This window comes from Gekko japonicus, unplaced genomic scaffold (assembly GCF_001447785.1).
Source record: "Gekko japonicus isolate JY-2015 unplaced genomic scaffold, Gekko_japonicus_V1.1 scaffold21, whole genome shotgun sequence".
NCBI classification, from domain to species: Eukaryota; Metazoa; Chordata; class Lepidosauria; order Squamata; family Gekkonidae; genus Gekko; species Gekko japonicus.
Genome location: NW_015173122.1, coordinates 739,800 through 757,801, shown reverse-complemented (window position 1 = coordinate 757,801; position 18,002 = coordinate 739,800). Strand labels below are relative to the sequence as shown.

At 52.7% G+C, this 18,002-nt stretch overlaps 1 protein-coding gene across 1 annotated transcript in view; it reads left to right on the top strand.

Annotated features, from left to right (window-relative positions):
• Window positions 1-7: 7 nt before the first annotated feature.
• Window positions 8-18,002, top strand: part of SLC43A2 (solute carrier family 43 (amino acid system L transporter), member 2) — a 35,695-nt gene continuing 17,700 nt past the window's right edge. Inside the window, exons 1-6 of the mRNA XM_015421903.1 lie at window positions 8-65; window positions 2,917-2,972; window positions 4,114-4,190; window positions 11,211-11,303; window positions 14,812-14,945; window positions 16,349-16,551. Coding sequence (XP_015277389.1) covers window positions 25-65; window positions 2,917-2,972; window positions 4,114-4,190; window positions 11,211-11,303; window positions 14,812-14,945; window positions 16,349-16,551 — 604 coding nt within the window. The 5' untranslated portion in view covers window positions 8-24. The remainder of the gene's footprint in view (window positions 66-2,916; window positions 2,973-4,113; window positions 4,191-11,210; window positions 11,304-14,811; window positions 14,946-16,348; window positions 16,552-18,002) is intronic.

The window sequence follows — 18,002 nt, the reverse complement described above, 5'->3', positions numbered from 1 at the left end:
TTCACTTTGCCTCTGGGCATCGTCATGGACAAATATGGCCCCCGGAAGCTGCGGCTGCTGGGCAGGTGAGTCCTGGGAACTGGGCTTTTGCTGGGCATGGGGCGGAAGTGGGCGCACGGCACTTTGGATGGGTGCAGCCCAGCAGCAGGTGGTACAGAAGCAGGCAAGCCATCTCTGATAAGCACGAGGTTGCGAGTTCGGGCATTAGTCCCTGCATCAGCTATCTCCCCGCCAGTTATATGGCCTGTCTGCAGAGTTTTCTCCCTAGCTTGCAGATGCCGTGGGGGCAAAGTACACAAATTGAACTCTTTGGAGTGCCAGAGGAGAGGGGGGGTAGGAGTTTCCCGCTCTTCACGGCTGAAAAACAAAAAGCAAAACTGCTAGGGTTGCTAGCTGGCCAAGAAAAAAAGCAGCCTGGCCCTTTTTTGTGCCTTGACTATTAGGGGCTGAGTTTTAGTTCTGAGTCTGGAAAAGCTTTGATTCCCGCAGAACAAGCAGCTCCTAAAAGCCCAGGAGCAAAGGATAGCCCAGTTGGTGGTGGAAGGTGCTGTCAAGCTGCGGCCGACTTAGGCTGACCTCGTAGGATTTTCAAGGCAAGAGATCTTCAGAGGCGTTTTGCCACTGCCTGCCACTGTATAGCAACCCTGGACTTCCTTGGTGGTCTCCCACCAAGGTACTAACCAGGGCTGATCCTGATGAGCTTTCGAGACCTGAGAATATTGGAATAGCCTGGGCTATCTAGGTCAGGTAAAAGGTAAAGGTTCCCTTGCTCGAAAGCCAGTTGAATCCGACTCTAGGGTTGCGGTGCTCATCTCCATTTCCAAGCCGAAGAGCCAGCGCTGTCCGAAGACATTTCCATGGTCATGTGGCCGGCATGACTAAACACCAAGGCACACGGAACGCTGTTACCTTCCCACCTAAGTGGTACCTATTTATCTACTTGCAATGTCTTGCTTTCGAACTGCTGGGTTGGCAGGAGCTGGAACTAGAGACGGGAGCTCACTCCGTCATGCGGCACACTTGGGTCTCGAACTGCTGAACTACCGACCTTCCACAGCCTGCAGTTCAGCGTCTTAACCACTTGAGCCACCGCAGCTCCCTTCTAGGTCAGGGCATAGCCCTATTTGTGGTGGGAAGTGTCATCAAGTGGCAACCGACTTACGGTGACCCTGTAGGGTTTTCAAGGCAAGGGTTGAACAGAGGTAGTTGATCACTGCCTGCCTCTAAGTTGCAATCTTGAACACATGAAGCTGCCTTCTACTGAATCAGACCCTTGGTCCATCAAGGTCCGTGTTGTCTACACGGACTGGCAGCGGCTCTCCAGGGTCTCAGGCAGAGGTCTTTCACATCACCTACGGCCAGATCTTTTAACTGGAGATACTAGGGATTGAACCTGGAACCTTCTGCATGCCAAGCGGATGCTCTGCCAATGAGCCACAGCCCCTCCCAACCTTGAACTTCCTTGGTGGTCTCCCGTCCAAGTAATAGGTTGACCCTTCTTAGCTTTGAAGATCTGATGAGATCAGGCTAGCCTGGGCCATCCAGGACAAGGCAGGTTTCAACCCCAAATTATGTCTGCCAGTAGGGGAGGGCGGCACCTTATCGTGGGTGCTGAGACCCCAGTCCTTCCCAGAGCTGCTGTTGTCCTCTATGGAGTTCTGAACACTACCAGAGTTGAACTACTGATGTTATGGTTGGATGCATCTCACAAGCATCCAGCACTGGGTTGAGCCAGACAACTGCCAACAGTTCCCTCTAATTCCCCCCCCCCTACTGAGAATATAACCGCTGTAATCTTAAAAAGGGCAATGGGCAGTGCAAGACCCTGTGCAACTCCAGATTGCTGCTGAGCGGGGCTTCCTGTGTCAATGAGCGGCCGCTCATGCGCACAGCTTAGAGGGAACAGTGCAACTGACCCCAACGGGGTGGCGTGAAATGCAGAGCCCAGCAAACAAACTGAAGTATGCAGAGAAGGATGGGGAGTGCAGGAGGGGGTGTGTGACTCTTGCAGTCGGATCACGGTGTGGGAGAGTGCAGCCTTTTCGTTTGCCTTGGCTGGGCTGGAGTTTCGAGAACCGGGATGCCACACCTGTAGGTTACACTGTGGAGTTTGGCACGAACTTCTGCCTCTTGGTGATTTAACCTTCAAGGCAAAATGGGCATGCTTCTAAGAAACAGGGCCAAGGAAGTCTTCCCTGCTAGCGACTGTGGCACGTTCACACACACACACCCCTTCATGGATGGCTTGACCAGTTGGACAGTGGTGGGAGAGGGGCAGGGAGGGGTAGAAGCCCCTCTGTCGTCTTCACTGCATCTTCAGTTGATGATGAAATAGATGGGGGATGTTTCAGAGATGGGCTCGGTGGAAAGCAAGCAGTGCTGCCCTCGCTTTCTGTACATGTGGGATGTGCTTAGTGTGTGTCCCCTCCCCCCCAAAAGGAGAGACCATGGTGTAACTGTACTTAGGTACATGTAGGGCTATTTTTGAGCAGGAACGCACAGGAACGGAGTTCCGGCTGGCTCCTGAGTTGGCCACGCCCAGCAGGAACTCATTAGCATAATAGGCCACACCCAACGGCAGGAACTCATTAGGATTGGCTACATTAGGGGGGTGTGGCCTAACATGCAAAGACGTTCCTGCTACAAAAAAAGCTCTGGGCTTTGACAACAAACAAGGTAAACAGAATAAGAAGCAAAAGGTGGGTGTGGCTGGATGACCACACTTCTGGCAATGTGTGGGTGTGGCCTAATATGCTAATGAGTGGTGCTGTCAGGGGTGTGGCCTAATATGCTAATGAGTTCCTGCTATTGGGTGTGGCCTATTATGCTAATGAGTTCCTGCTGGGCTTTTTCTACAAAGAAAAGCCCTGGGTACATGGTACCTTCATGTGACGGTTGGCCCTTGCTGTGTTTCAGCGCCTCTTTCGCCGTATCTTGTGTGATGATTGCTTATGGTGCCAGCAACCCTGACTGTAAGTATGCGGCTGCGAACTGGGAGATGGTTCAAGGGGAGAGCTGAGGGCTGGGGGGGGGACGTGGGCCCTTGGCTAGTGGTTCCAGGCCTCATCCCACCTGTGGGCTGCCTCTTCCGTAGCCTCCTCCCTGTGCCAACAGAAGCCAAACTTTGCAAAACCGGGAGGGCCATCTAAATGATCAAAGGGGACCATGGTTTGGGGAGGTGGCGGCCTTATTTGGAGTAGCACTGGGTGGGGGGAGCCACGGCTTGGCATGAGAGCGCTTTGCTGCCAGAGCCGAGGGTCTTGTGCAGTGTTGCCTCTAAGTTGAGTGAGCTAGCTCACAGTTTTTTAGCCTCCAGCTCACACATTTTTGTCTTGGCTCAGGAAGGATGACTCTAGAGCCAACTAATTTATGCAGTAGCCAAATCGCTCGCTCCCAACTTTCATGCCAGTAGCTCACAAAGTAGAATTTTTGCTCACAAGACTCCACAGCTTAGAGGGAGCATTGGTCTTGTGTGACACTGAAATACACCTCTAGCCTGGGTAGCCGAGTGTGGGCACCACCTGGCAGTGTCCCTTCAAGGCCTCTGCTGGTTCTGCATCTGGAGACCTGTTTTACCTGGAGCTGCTGGGGAAGGAGCCTTTGTCCTTCTCCGGGCAAAGCCAGGCTGGTGCTCTGCCACAGCGTGGCTCTCCGGAGCCCTTTCCCTAGTGCTCACGGGTCAAGAGCAATGTTCCCTCTAAGCTGTGGAGTCTTGTGAGCAAAAATTCTACTTTGTGAGCTACTGGGCATTCAAGTTGTGAGTGAGCAGTTTGGATAATTAGTTTGCTCTGGAGCCATCCTTCCTGAGCGAGGACAAAAATGTGTGAGCCAGAGGCTAAAAAACTGTGAGCTAGCTCACACAAATTCAGCTTAGAGGGAACACGGGTCAAAAGCTGGCCCGGCCGCACAGAGCGCTGTTCCCAGGGCGACACTCTCAACAGCCTGAGCGCAGCAGGCTCCCAGCCTGTTGGCCCCTCTCTGGCCTGCATTCCACAGTGCCATGGTCTCCGGTTTCTCCATGCTCTGGCTCCCAGGAGACCCAAGCGATGCCGGTGCGGCCTTGGGGGGGGGGGAGCTTCTCGGCTCCTCACGGTTTTTCTCCTTCCTCTGCAGCTCTGTCCGTGCTGATCTTCTTCGCGCTGGCGCTGAATGGCTTTGGGGGGATGTGCATGACCTTTACGTCGCTCACGGTGAGTGCTCTTACTTCTGTCTTTTAGCCGGCCCCGGGCACCTGGCCCATTGCCGGCCTCTATGTCTCATACGGCTTGAACTGTCAGGGTCCTTGCCCCGAGGAATCCTGGGAACTGTAGTTTGGCGATACTGAGGCTTCCGTGTGATGGGAGCGTGCCGGCTGCTCCCCTCCAGGTCTTCTTTATGGTATTGGGGCTGGGGGCTGTCAGCCTATATGTCTCACACTGCTTGAACTGTCAGGGTCCTTCCCCCGAGGAATCCTGGGAACTGTAGTTTGGTGGCGATACTGAGGCTTCTGTATGATGGGAGCGTGCTGGCTGTTTCCCCCCAGGGTTTTCTTTATAGTATTGGGGCTGGGGGTGCTGAGGACAGTGTCCTCTGCTGCCTGGTCCTTCCCTTTCCTCTTCCTCACCCCCCAGTATCGTAAGAGTGCCTTGGGGGAGGAAGTAACCACGGCTCTCCCCATCCTGTCGTCTGCATGTAGCCAAGACACTCCAGCCCCCATGAGGAGAGCAGTAATCTGGGCTTTAAAAGCAAGGAGACCAGGCCCACACTGTCTCGGGATGAAACAGAACGAATTTAGAGTCCAGTGGCACCTTTAAGGCCAACAAAGGTTTATTCAAGGTATGAGCTTTCGTGTGCAAGCACACGAAAGCTCATACCTTGAATAAACCTTTGTTGGTCTTAAAGGTGCCACTGGACTCTAAATTCATTCTCCCGCTTCAGACCAAACACGGCTGGCCACCTGGACTATCTTCAGGATGGAGCCGTGAACCAAAAGGAAGTTGGCGCAGGTGGAGGCGGGTGAGGCCTGCGCTTGCTGCGGAGGGGAGAGAGAGAGTGCTGTTAAGGACAGCCTAAGTTATGTGCAGCCTGTGTGAGTCAGTTGTGCTTTGTGTTGTGCTGCCGAGCTTGTTTTGAACTCGCTCTGGATGGGGCACGTGTCTTTTTTGGCTGTACGGGTGCTGTTGGATGGCCTGTAGGCCATATGTTGTTGACAAACCTTTCTATGTAAGTCGCCCTGGGCCTGCCTTGGCAGAGAAGGCAGGATATAAATTAAATAAGTGATGACATTCCCTATAAATCATATGCATTTGGGGCTGGTTTGCCATTTTGGGTATGCAGGAGTCTGTATCAAACACAGAGGGTTGCTTCCTTTTACACCCTGGTTGAAATGGGTGCAGACCGTTTGCTTGCTGCATTTTTCAGCAGTGTGCTTTATGGTAGCTTTCTGCCAGTCCTGCAGTGCCAAGAGTCGGCAAGGGTACACACTGCTGTCCAAAGTGGTTAGTTGTTGCTTTTTGTCAAAAGGGCACGGGGGGAGTTCGGTCCAAAGGACTGGCATGAATTAAGGGCTTAGATCAGGCATCTTGTTCTGTCGAGCATAGTTGCCTTGCCGTCTCCTGCAACCTCAGGTTGTCTGAGCATGGAGGGCAGTTAACCCTTCAGCCTCCACTCAGTTTTGCTATTCAAAACAAGCTCCCTCATTTGCTTTCGAAAGAGGAATGTGGGGAAGTGGGGAGAGCCACTTCCAGGTAGCAAAGAACCAGTGGAGGCTGAAGGGTTAACTCTTCCTTGCGGGACCTGAGGCAAATTGAGGCATGTAGAGGTCTGCAACTTTCCTTTTTGTGCGTGGAACAAAGCATCTGTTTGAGCACTAAGAAAAGTGCTGTGGTGTTTGCACAGGGCTCAGTTTTATGCCCTGGGCCTTCCAGACAGGATTTTTTTAAGTAAACAGCTTTTTTTGTCGAAGCACAGAAGTGTCTTGGATTGTGTCCGTTTTCCTGCAGTGCAGATGGCCATGTTTATATCTCGGGGGGGGGGATCAAAAGGCTTTATCCACTCGGCGTAGCTTGTGGTCAGACGGAGGGCAAGCATCCTTGCTAGACCTGGGTGGCGTATTTGTCTGACCAGCTGGCAGAGCTATGGAAGCTTACCTTCTGCTGCAGAGGCAGGCGGGGGAGGGCTTGCTGGGGCATCAAGGTGGTGGGGAAGAGTTCATTTCATTCTCAAGCAGGAGGGGGGGCCCATTGTCACTGGAGACCAGTGGAGTGAACATCCACCAAGTGCAAAGGCAGGCCTGTGCCTCAGCTGCAGAGCAAGCGGAGGAGGGGAGGACAGGAAGGGGCAGCCCCTGTTGCAGCTCCTGCTTTGGGGAGGACAAGCCCCAGCCCCCCCCCCCCCCGCGATATAGAGGCCTGAGCAACAAAGGCAGTCCCTTATTTGGGAAAGGAGACAGGGCGCCTGACTTCGTGCCCAATGGCTTTGTGCCCAAAGGAGCGAGCGCAAGGCAGTCTCGTGCAGCTGAATTCTTCCTTGGCAGCAGCGCGGAGCATTGGGGGCGGGGGCGCTTGTTTGGCGTGGCTTGTCCTGCTGCGCCCCTCCCTGCTGCTTCTCTCGGAGGGGGAAAGAGAACAAAGTTGAACAGCTGCTTTTTTTTTTAACTCTCGTGCGCATGGATTTCAGAGGAGAGACTTTGAGGAAAAGAGCACACCGTTTTAAGGAGCCACTAAAAGCCACTAAAAGGAGCTGCGGTGGCTCAAGTGGTTAAGACACTGAACTGCAGGCTGTGGAAGGTCGGTAGTTCAGCAGTTCGAGACCCGAGTTGCTGCATGACGGAGTGAGCTCCCGTCTCTAGTTCCAGCTCCTGCCAACCTAGCAGTTCGAAAGCAAGAAATTGCAAGCAGATAAATAGGTACCACTTCGGTGGGAAGGGAACAGCGTTCCGTGCGCCGTGGTGTTTAGTCATGCCGGCCACATGACCACGGAAACGTCTTCGGACAGCACTGGCTCTTCGGCTTTGAAACGGAGATGAGCACCGCAACCCTAGAGTCGGACTCGACTGGCTTTTGAGCAAGGGAACCTTTACCTTTTTAAAAGTTGCAGAGGTCGGCGACGTGGTGGTCTGTGGTCTGACAAAGAGGCGAGAGGGCTCACTCGGGGAAGGCGTTTGCTGCTGCTTCCCTCCGAGGCTTGCACACTCCTAATGACTGTGGTGCCCTGAGCTCTCACGGGAACGAAGGTCCTGGTTTTGGATGCTGAACTAGAGAAGGACTGGACTGGGTGCATCCAGTGATTAAGAGTGATGAACACATGGAATTCACTGCCACAGGAGGTGGGGGCGGCTACAAGCATGGACGGTTTCAAGAGGGAATTAGATAAGCATATGGAGCAGAGGTCCATCAGTGGCTATTAAGCCACAAGGTACAGATAGGGACTCTGGGGCAAGTGATGCTCTGTCTTCTTGGTGCTTGGGGGGGGGGGTCAACAGCAATGTTCCCTCTAAGCTGCGGAGTCTTGTGAGCAAAAATTCTACTTTGTGAGCTCCTGGCATTAAAACTGTGAGCAGGTGATCTGGCTGCAGCATAAATTAGTTTGCTCTGGAGCCCTCCTTCCTGAGCGAAGAGAAAAATCTGTGAGCTGGAGGCTAAAAATCTGTGAGCTGGCTCACACTAACTCAGCTTAGAGGGAACACTGGTCAACAGTGGGAGGCTTTCTAGTGTCCTGGCCCCACTGCTGGACCTCCTGACGGCACCTGGTATTTCTGGCCACTGTGTGACACAGAGTGTTGTCCTGGATGGGCCATTGGCCTGATCCCACATTGGCTCCTCTTATGTTCTTATATCCCGGTTGCCTGCCTTTGGACTTGGTGAGCATACGCAGCTGCTGTCTGCCAAGTCAGCCCTCCTCTCTTCAAAGTCATGCTTTTCTCCTTTGACTGGCAGCCAGTCTCCAGAGTCTCAGCGGGAGGTCTTTCTCACCACCTGTCACCTGACCTCTTTTAAAGCAGGAGGGGGGATCAAACCTGGGACCTTCTGCATGTTTGCCTCTGAGCCCTGGACCCTCCTCTTGACCAGGGTGTGTGTGTGTTCTTGGACTGCTGCAGTTCTTTTTGTGGAGCACTCTGGGAAGTAGCAGCTGTACGGGGTGGGGTGGGGTGGAGCGCTTACTGGCCTCCTGACCAGAAAGGAAAGGGCTTCCTTGTGAACTTGCAGCTGGTGGGCCACCACCAAAAAGGCCCTTTTGGCCAGGGCTACATGGGAAACAGAAGATCTGTGGGGTGAGGGGCTGTGGCTCGGTGGAAGAAGCTCTGCTTGCCACGCGGAAGGTCCCAGGTTCAATCCTCAGCATCATCAGTTAAAAGATTTCAGGTCATGGGGGAAGTGAAGGACCTCTCCTGGAAACGTCGGAGGGCAGCTGTCAGTCAGAGGAGGCCATGCCGACCTTGCTCTATCAAAGGTCTGACTCAGCAGTGCTCTATCAAAGGCCTGACTCAGCAGAAGGCAACCTCGTGTGGTCTGTCACGGCTCTGGAAAGTATGATGTCATTGGGGCCATAATAAAAGAAGAAGAAGAAGAGAAGAGATTGGATTTATACCCCGCCCTTCACTTGGAGTCTCAGAGCGGCTTACAAACTCCCTTCCCTTCCCCTCCCCACAACAGACACCCTGTGAGGTGGGTGGGGCTGAGAGAACTCTGACACAAACTGCTCTTTTTCGAGGACAGCTCTTGTCAGAACTATGGCTTGCCCAAGGTCACATCAGCAGGTGCAAGTGGAGGAGTGGGGGAATCAAACCCGGTTCTCCCAGATTAGAGTCCGCGCACGTAACCCCTACACCAAACTCCTCCGAAGGCCTGACCCTTGAAACTGTGACATCCTAGCAGAGTCCTTTGAAGTCAAGGCAAAGAATTTACCAGCCCGTGGCAGTCTGGCTTGCGTGGCAAAACGTGCATCCCCGATACCTCTCATCTGAGCAGTCGGTCTCGACTCTGTGTGTGTTTTGTGCCCCAGGTGCAGGTACTAGAGGTGGGTCCAAGACCCGGGGGGTGGGGGAGGGTGTCACTGCAGTGCAGGCTCTGCTGCGGCTCCCCTCCCTCCGTTGCAGCGTCTCTGCAAGCAGTGCAACCAGTTGCTCTGAGGTTGTCTGAGGACAGGGCTGCTGCATTCCATCTGAAGTTCTCCAGCCAGAGAGGAGTGGCGTGGAGTGACGTCAGAGCAAAAGGTGCTGCAGGTGTTCTGGCTGCTGTTCTCTGGAGCACATGGAAAAGGCAGATGGACTCTAAAGCAGCAGAGAAACTGGACACCGCCTGTGGCTATGTTCTCTCCCTCTTTTCCCTGTCCCGGGCAATTCTCTGGTGCCGGCATTTCCCTTTTGTGCAGCCAGCCCTGAGTCAGCCAGTAAAAACACAATTTCTGAAATCCTGGAAGGAAGGCAATGATATCACCTCTTGCGCCACCTCTGGCCCATGGGAAGCAGCTGGAATCTGCCTCTGCCGGTGGCTGTCTTATCTGACTTTCCCCGGCACGAGGTGGTTCAGCGAAAGGATTTGTGTATGCAGGGCACGTTTTGAATGGTGACTCACTTTCTTTTGGTTTTTGAACTTGCTGCGGCTTACGCTGAGATTAAACGGGTGCATCCAAACTCTGTTTTTGCAATGATGGTCCTGTCTCCTCCGTACCCCCTGAAGTCTTGGGCTTCTCCCGGGGAAATGTTATCTCTACAGCCCTTGGGGAATAGATGGGGCAATGATGCTCTGTATTCTGTGTGCTTGGGGGGGGGGGCAACAGTGGGAGGGCTTCTGGAGTTCTGCCCCTGTTGGTGGACCTCCTGATGGCACCTGAGTTTTGGCCACTGGCCTGGTCCTACATGGCTGCTCTTATGCTCTTAATTTTAACGACTGCTTCTGAATCTGCCTTAACATAGGTCGCTTCCATGCAGAACCTTTGCTCTGTATTCCCCCCCACCAACTGCAGCCACTGGTGGGGCAGGGCTTCCACTTGATAGCATCATGAAGTCTTCTATTGTCTAGGCTTTCCCCTGCTTCACTGCCTGTTTTCCCATATCTCTTTCTGTACAATCTTTCCTGAAAGGTTATCTTCAAAGTGGGGCTTGGGATCTGTGTGGATGTATTTCTGCACCAGCACCCTTTCCCCCTTTACCTACCGGCTGTTCTTTCAATTCTTATGGTAGGAAGGGGGAAATGGTGACTTTCCTTGCTGCATAGCTCCCTTAGACCAAGACTGGATAGGGAATCTATCTCTAGAAGATATATTCCCTTTCCTTTGGCCTGAATGGGAGCCTTCTCTACTACCCAAGTTGTTCTCCAGTTCTCTGTCTGTGTTCAAACTGCTCTTAGCTAATGCTGAATTCAGACTGTGTTCAGTCAAGGCTGAAATCTGACTCTGTCGGCACTAAACCCTTTTTCTGCCAGGGCTATTCTCAGATGGTCTCAGTACCCGTCTCTTCTCAGTTAAGGCAGGAATCTGACTGAATGTCCTCAGCATATAGCTCTCACAAGACTGGAGCAGCCTGTCACTCAAGGCCCTCTGTTTCTGCGAAGAATTAAACCATCACAGCACTTTATCTGTTTACACAGCACTTCCAAGCTTTTAAAAGTGCAGTCTCATCACGAGGGGCATGCGAGACCCATGCTGAGCCACTCTCTCAAGGTTCTGTGGCAAAGGAGGTGTGCCATTTGGGTGCTCTGGCAGCCCAGCTGATCAGCTAGACCCATTGATTCAGACCCATTGAGTCTGGAGGATGCTTCACTCACATGGTGTGAGCTCCTCCTGTTTTTGCCTTGCGAGATTTTGTATGTCTCTCGGTTCCCAGTCTCTGGGAAGCTGTTGCCTCTGGCTCAAGCACTGAAAGTGACCTGAGCGAGGGCCTGCTTTCCAGACAGAAACATGTTTCTTTTGTCCTGGAGCCATTCCTGGTCTGAGCTGGGTTGAGGCGGAAGCCGTTGCCCAGAGATGCAAGTGGGAAGGAGACACGTCTGGGCCTCCAGAAGCAGCCGCCCCCCTTGAAACTCTCTGGGAAAGCAAACAGTCTGCTTTCAGACTTGAACAGTGTGCCTCCAGACCGCAGCTGTTCTAGAGCACGTACTGGTGAGCGGGGGCACCTGCATCACCACCCACCTCCGTGCACACGCCTCCCTCTTGCTCCCAAACAAGCAGGACCCTTTTCTCTTTCCACAGCCCGCTTCTAACCACTCTCTCGATCCTTTGTTCCTTCTCAGCTGCCCAACATGTTCGGCGACCTTCGCTCCACCTTCATCGCTCTCATGATTGGCTCTTACGCTTCTTCGGCGGTTACTTTCCCCGGAATCAAGGTAGGTGGGATGGAACGTTATACGCTCTGTGCCACTGCTTTTGCTTGGAAGAGCATGGAAGGGGGCTTGGCGAAGACGTGTGATTTCCGTGGGGGAAGTCAGAGCGGCCTTGCTGCTCTCTGTAGCGCCAAGTAACGAATAAACGCACACTGCAAGAAACTATTGTAAATGAACGTGTTCTGTTTATCATTCGGTAAAGTACATAACGTGCTATTATAACATCCTTGTCAGGTACATATGTGCAGTACTTTCAGTTTAACAATAACATTCAGATTATTCAGTTTTAACAACTGCCAGTCAGTTTTGCATCTGTATTTTAAAAGACAAGCTCTCTGTAGCTCCAGCAGCCAGGGGGGTCATTGCAGGATAGGTGGGACTGGATGGGTTTCTAGTCAGTCCAGCTTCACCGTGGTGCCGAAAAGTGCCCTAAAACACAGTACAAATCAGGCTTCTCTTTATTTAGGAGCAGGTGCTTAGCTGAGAAAATGAGCTGCGGCCATTATTTGTCACTTTCCTGCCCCCCCCCTTGCATGCTTGGTTGATTTCCTTTCTTAATGGCCTGGCTGGAAAGACAAAGGCAATTTAATGTGGGGTGAAAAGTTAGAATCCACTCCCAACTTGGAACATGCAGACGTACTAAACCCAGAGATTAGATTTATTAACATACATTACGAACGTAAGATGACAATCAAAGAAAGAAAAAGCACCAATTTTTTTTCTACTCGGCCTTAATGGATAAGCAGCTCTTCACGAGTACCAGGCTATATCATTTCCAGCCTATAACCTCTGTGTTTTGCATGGGAGTGTTCTTTAGAGAGAATCCAGGCTGCTAGCAGGTCCCTGTTATCCTTGCTGCCCCCCTGCCTTTCCCAGACCTGTTTTGAGGAGATATTTGTGACCATAGTGCTGCAATTGTGCCACTGTCATGACCGGCAAGGGGCATGGTTGGGATGATGCTATGCCCGCCCACCCACCCCTTTTCTGGCTGCACTGTCACTTTAAAATGTCCTGCAAAATGGTCCCTTCCACACTTCATTTTTGAAATCGCCTGAGGCTGCAAAGAAGGAACAAGATCGGGAAGTGCTGGAAGAGACCGTAGAGTCCAGTTGCACTGACTGGGACTTGCTTGTGTGACAAACACGCTTAAGGTCTTACTATGCGGGTTTTATGGGGTTTCAGCACTCCATTGTGGGGAAGTAATACAGCTGTATCTCCTCAGAGATTTGTTGCCTACTTTTTGCGTAGTTGTTAAATAATGGGTTCCATGGATGAACAGACCACAAGCCTAGTGATCAGTTCTACTTTATTGGTGTTTTCAGCAAGACAAGACTCCAGAGTCTCAGCTTTGTTAAATAGTATGCAGTTGCCACACCCAAACACACCCCACTCCTAGTGACAGGCTATTTACATAACATTACTACTAGATTTGGAGCTGTGGTAGCTCAAGTGGTTAAGACGCTGAACTGCAGGCTGTGGAAGATCAATAGTTCAGCAGTTCGAGACCCGGGTGCCGCATGACGGAGTGAGCTCCCGTCTCTAGTTCCAGCTCCTGCCAACCTAGCAGTTCGAAAGCAAGAAATTGCAAGTACCGTATTTTCCGGCGTATAAGACGACTGGGCGTATAAGACGACCCCCAACTTTTCAGTTAAAATAGAGAGTTTTCCAGTTAAAATATAGAGCTGTGCTGATGCTTCTGGCGTACCGGCGTATAAGACGACCCCCCACTTCTGAGAAGATTTCCCTGGGTTAAAAAGTAGTCTTATACGCAGGAAAATACGGTAGATAAATCGGTACCGCTTCGGTGGGAAAGTAACAGCGTTCCGTGTGCCTTGGTGTTTAGTCATGCCGGCCACATGACCACGGAAACGTCTTCGGACAGCGCTGGCTCTTTGGCTTTGAAACGGAGATGAGCACCGCAACCCTAGAGTTGGATTCGACTGGCTTTCGAGCAAGGGAACCTTTACCTTTACTACTAGATTGGTTACTTTCAGAATCCTGGCAGGCTATTGTTCTTGTGCCTCAAGCTCAGCCTGTCTCTGGGGTGATTCAATCAGGAATGATTCAATCCCAATACATAACAGTAGTATAGGCAAACTGCACAAGGCTTTTCTTGTTTCTTGGATTTGCTTAACGCTTGTAACGCTTAGATATATGGTTGTGTTGTTCGTTTTGCTATGAAAACTGTTCAAAATAAAAAATAATTTAAAAAGAGTGGCGCCAGGGCTGTCCCTGGCCACCTCTTAGTCTCCTAGCCACCAAGCAGTGGCTTGAACCACTGTAAAGAATTCTAGCCAGGGAGGGTGATATGCAACCCCTCTGCCACTCTTGTCCATGCTTTGCAGGGAGGGCGGGGTATAAATTTGATAATAAATAAATGCTCTAAACAAAATACATCTTGCAGGTCATTTTTAACAATATAGGACGGGAGATTGTGTGTATGTGTGTACACACCAGTCACTGATTCCTTTGTCCTGCCCTGGATCCTGCAGGGTCCTAAAATAGTTATGAATATGATGAGACGTTTGCTCACAGCCTGCCTCTCTGAACGTGGACTGATCAGTGCCAGGTTGAAGAGGGTGATGCAACCACCAACGGCGCTACGTCAGCTAAAGTAGCCATCCAAGAACTGGCGGAGGTGGCAGTCCCGGATTGTTTGTGTAAGAGTTGCCGCGCCCTGCTTGGGAAAGTGCGAACCGTTGGAAGGGCCCCAAAGGAATCCACCGAGATCAGCATTCCGGTGCCAGCAGCAGCCTGCCAGGTGCCCGCAGGCAGGGCATGAAGGCCCCAGCCCTTTCTCTCGATCACCCACAGCACCTGGCATCCGTGCACTGCCTCTGAACAATGAGGTTCTCTTCTGGTGGGCTTGCTTCTTTTTTTAAAGCCATGGAAGTCCACGGCCACTCCAGTCTGTGGAATTCACTGCCACAAGATACAAAGCCATGGGATCTCTTCCCTTCCTAGCATCCTGTGCGAATGTGCATTTCTCTGGAATATTCAATAGGTTTGTTTTAAAAATGACAGTTGACAAGGGTAGGAGGTGAAGAGTTTGTTGGCTGACGAAATCGACTCTGCCAAATGCTAGTACTTAAGCGTGTCGGACTAGTATCTGGGAGACCCAGGTTCGAATCCCCGCTTGTGCTGTGGATGCTCGCTGGGTGTCGTTGGGCCAGTCACACGCCCTCTCAGCCTAACCTACTTCACGGGGTTGTTGTGAGGATAAAACAGAGGAAAGGGGAACGTTGTAAGCTGTTTTGAGTCCCCGTTGGGGGGGGGGGGAGGCAGGATATAAATGAATTAAAGAAATAAATAGGCAGAGCCTTTTTCTCTGGCTGGAAAGTCTAATCCAGTTGCAGACAGGCAGGCCCTAAGACCTGTTCTCCCCTCTGCAGTGGAGCGCCCAAGTGGCATCTTTTGAACCTTGGGCTCCAATGCCTAAGCCGGTTTGCCTTTTCCGGGCGCCCTTTTGAAAACTGGCTGGTAACGGGCGGTCTCTCTTCTTGCTTCCCAGGTGATCTATGACTTTGGGGTCTCCTTCATCCTCATCCTGCTGGTCTGGGCCTGCTGTGCGGGTCTGGTCTTCTTCAACTGCTTCTTCAACTGGCCGCTTGAGCCGTTCCCAGGCCCGGAAGACATGGACTACACGTGAGTCCCCTGGGAGCAAAGGGTCCCTGGAGTGGGATTCTCTCTGAGGGATGCTGCACTGGGGGAGGGGGGAGCTCCTCATGCACAAGGCTTCCGAGCATAACCATTGGTGGGACCCACGAGGTGCAATTCTTCTTGGAATGTCTTCTGCGCAAGTCCTACGGAAATGAACAGGAGCACGGTCTGGCTCTCGCAAAGCTTTGCTTCTGTCCAAGACGGTTTTAGGTTTTGGAGGACCCTAGGCAGGCAATGCTCAGGGGTCCCCTCTCCTCCTTTGACCACCACCGGGACCCCTGTTTGTGCCTTCCATCGAGCCCACCCGCCTCCACCAGTTTGGTGGAGTGGTTAAGTGCGCGGACTCTAATCTGGGAGAGCCGGGTTTGATTCCCCACTCCTCCACTTGTATCTGCTGGATGACCTTGGGCAAGCCGTAGTTCTGATAAGAGCTGTTCTTGAAAAAGAGCCGTCTCTGTCAGAGCTCTCTCGGCCCCACCCACCTCACAGGGTGTCTGTTGTGGGGAGGGGAAGGGAAAGGAGTTTGTGAGCCGCTCTGAGCCTCCTTTGGGTAGTGAAGGGCAGGATATATAAATCCAATCTCTTCTTCTCTCTCAGCCCCACCTACCTCACAGGGTGTCTGTTGTGGGGAGGGGAAGGGAAAGGAGTTTGTGAGCCGCTCTGAGCCTCCTTTGGGTAGTGAAGGGCAGGATATATAAATCCAATCTCTTCTTCTTTTTCTTCTTCCCCTCCCCCTGTGTGTTCTTCCTTCCTCCGCCTGTTTGTGAGCCTTCACACTGGCTGTGTCTCATTTCCCCAATGGTGGTGGGTGGTGTGTACAGACGGAAACGCCGCCATTGGACACCCCCGCACGTCCTTCCTTGGCAGCATGTGGTTGGGGGGCTGTGTGGCAGTGGGCCCCACCAGAAAGCTTGGGCCTTGGCAGCTCCCCCACCTCTGGGCACGCCGACACCGGTCTAGTTTCCGTGTGTCTTGTACCGGAGGCCATCCCACTGTGACTTGGCTCCGAAGGGGCATGGGTCAGCCCAGTTTGAGTCATGACTCCCTCTTGTGCCGATTTCCACCAAGTGGCCGAGGCTGCCTTTCCACCAGATGCGGAGCCGCAGGCAAGCCCAAGCCGGACTGAGTCGAGGGGTGCGCACCCACGCTCCCTCTAAGTAATGGAGTCTTTGTGAGCAAAAATTCTACTTTGTGAGCCACTGGCATGAAAGTTGTGAGCGAACGATTTCGCTACTACATAAATGAGTTTGCCGTCCTTCCTGAGCCAAGACAAAAATGTGTGAGCCGGAGGCTAAAGAACTGTGAACTATCTCACGCCAGCACAGCTTAGAGGGACCACTGGTGCTCACCCACCTCTTGTCCCCGCCCTCCCCGCTTCTGCTGATCAGGGTGAAGATTAAGTTCAGCTGGCTGGGGTTTGACCACAAGATCACCGGGAAGCAGTTCTACAAGCAAGTGACGACCGTGGGCCGCCGCCTCAGCGTGGGGGGCTCGATGAAGAACCACAAGGAGATGGCGGCCCAGCAGGACGGCAACAAGCTCTGCCTCTCGACGGTGGACCTGGAAGTGAAGTGCCAGCCGGACATGGCAGGTGTGGCTCAGCGTGGGGGTTGCCGGGAGCCCAGGGAGAAGGCCACAGCTAGGGTTGCCAACGTCCTGGAGGTTTTGGGGGTGGAGCCTGGGGAGGGACTTCAGCAGGGTATAGTGCCACAGAGACCAACTTCCAAGCAGCCATTTTCTCCAGGGGAAACGGGTCTCTGTTGCCTGGAGACCAGAGATCTCCAGCTGGCACCTGGAAGCTGGCAACTCTAGCTGCAGCTCTTCTGCCAGGTGCTGCCTAGTTTCCTTTTGTGGGGATGAAGAAGGGAAGGGGAGGTCATCTGGGGGGGGGCATCTGGTTGGCCACTCCTAGAGGTCAACCGCAAAACTTGAGGGACCTTTTGGTCTTGGTTCTTTGTGGCATAGCTGGTTGGGAGAGGCAGGAAGGCCCAGCTCAGGTATCCCGTATGCTGTGCACTCTTATGGGCCCGAGCAGGGGCAGATTGAGGCTCACTGGTGCCCTAAGCACTGACCAATCGTGGTGCCCCCCCCCTCCTTTCCACACTGACCCTAGGCCATTTTAGTTGTTGACCTGTCTGACCTGATATACAGTGCAGGTTGCAGCAATACAAAAATTTATTCATATGAGTGTTCCCTCTAAGCTGTGCAGTCTTGTGAGGAAAAACTCTACTCTGTGAGGTGCTGGCATTAAAGTCGTGAGCGAGCAGTTTGGCTACTGCATAAAGTAGTTTGCTCTGGAGCCGTCTTTCCTGAGCTAAGGCAAAAAATGTGTGAGCCGGAGGCTAAAAACCTGTGAGCTAGCTCACACTCACTCAGCTTAGAGGGAGCACTGATGATAACACAATATACTGTACAAACTAAGCTTTTCACCCTTTCCCCAACTTTGTGGTGCCCCCTTTGGCCCTGGTGCCCTAAGCATGGGCTTAGTCTGCTTAATGGTTAATCTGCCCCTGGGCCTGAGGCTAGCTGGGCTGGGTTCCGAGGAGAACATCAGGCCAGGATGGGGGCTACTGAAATCCTCCATGGGAAGCCCTGGTGATGCTCCACGCGCCCTGCGTAGGGGTGCTCCAGAGGATGATGCCAGTGCACTTGGCTAGTAGAAGCCGCCTCTGTGGGCAGGGGTCCCCAACTTTTTTGAGGCTGCCGGCACCTTTGGAATTTTGAGAGGGGGTGGTGCTTCCATGGGAGACAGCCGAACCCCAAAATAGCTGCCTCAGAAGAAGGAGCCAAATGGAAGACCTCCCTCCTCATGCCTTCTGAGAAGAAGGAAGTCTTGAAGGGGGACTGGAACCTTGTACTGACCTAGGAAAGGCCAGTTGCAGACCAGTCCTCCTCATCCTTTGGTGGAGAAATGCAGGGAGCCAGTGACAAGCCCTGCCTTACAGTGGCCCCGCCCACTTTTGAAAAGCTCAGTGGGCACCATGGGAAGAAGCGGTGGGCTCCATGGTTCCCGGGGGGGGGGGGACAGACCCACATCGGGGG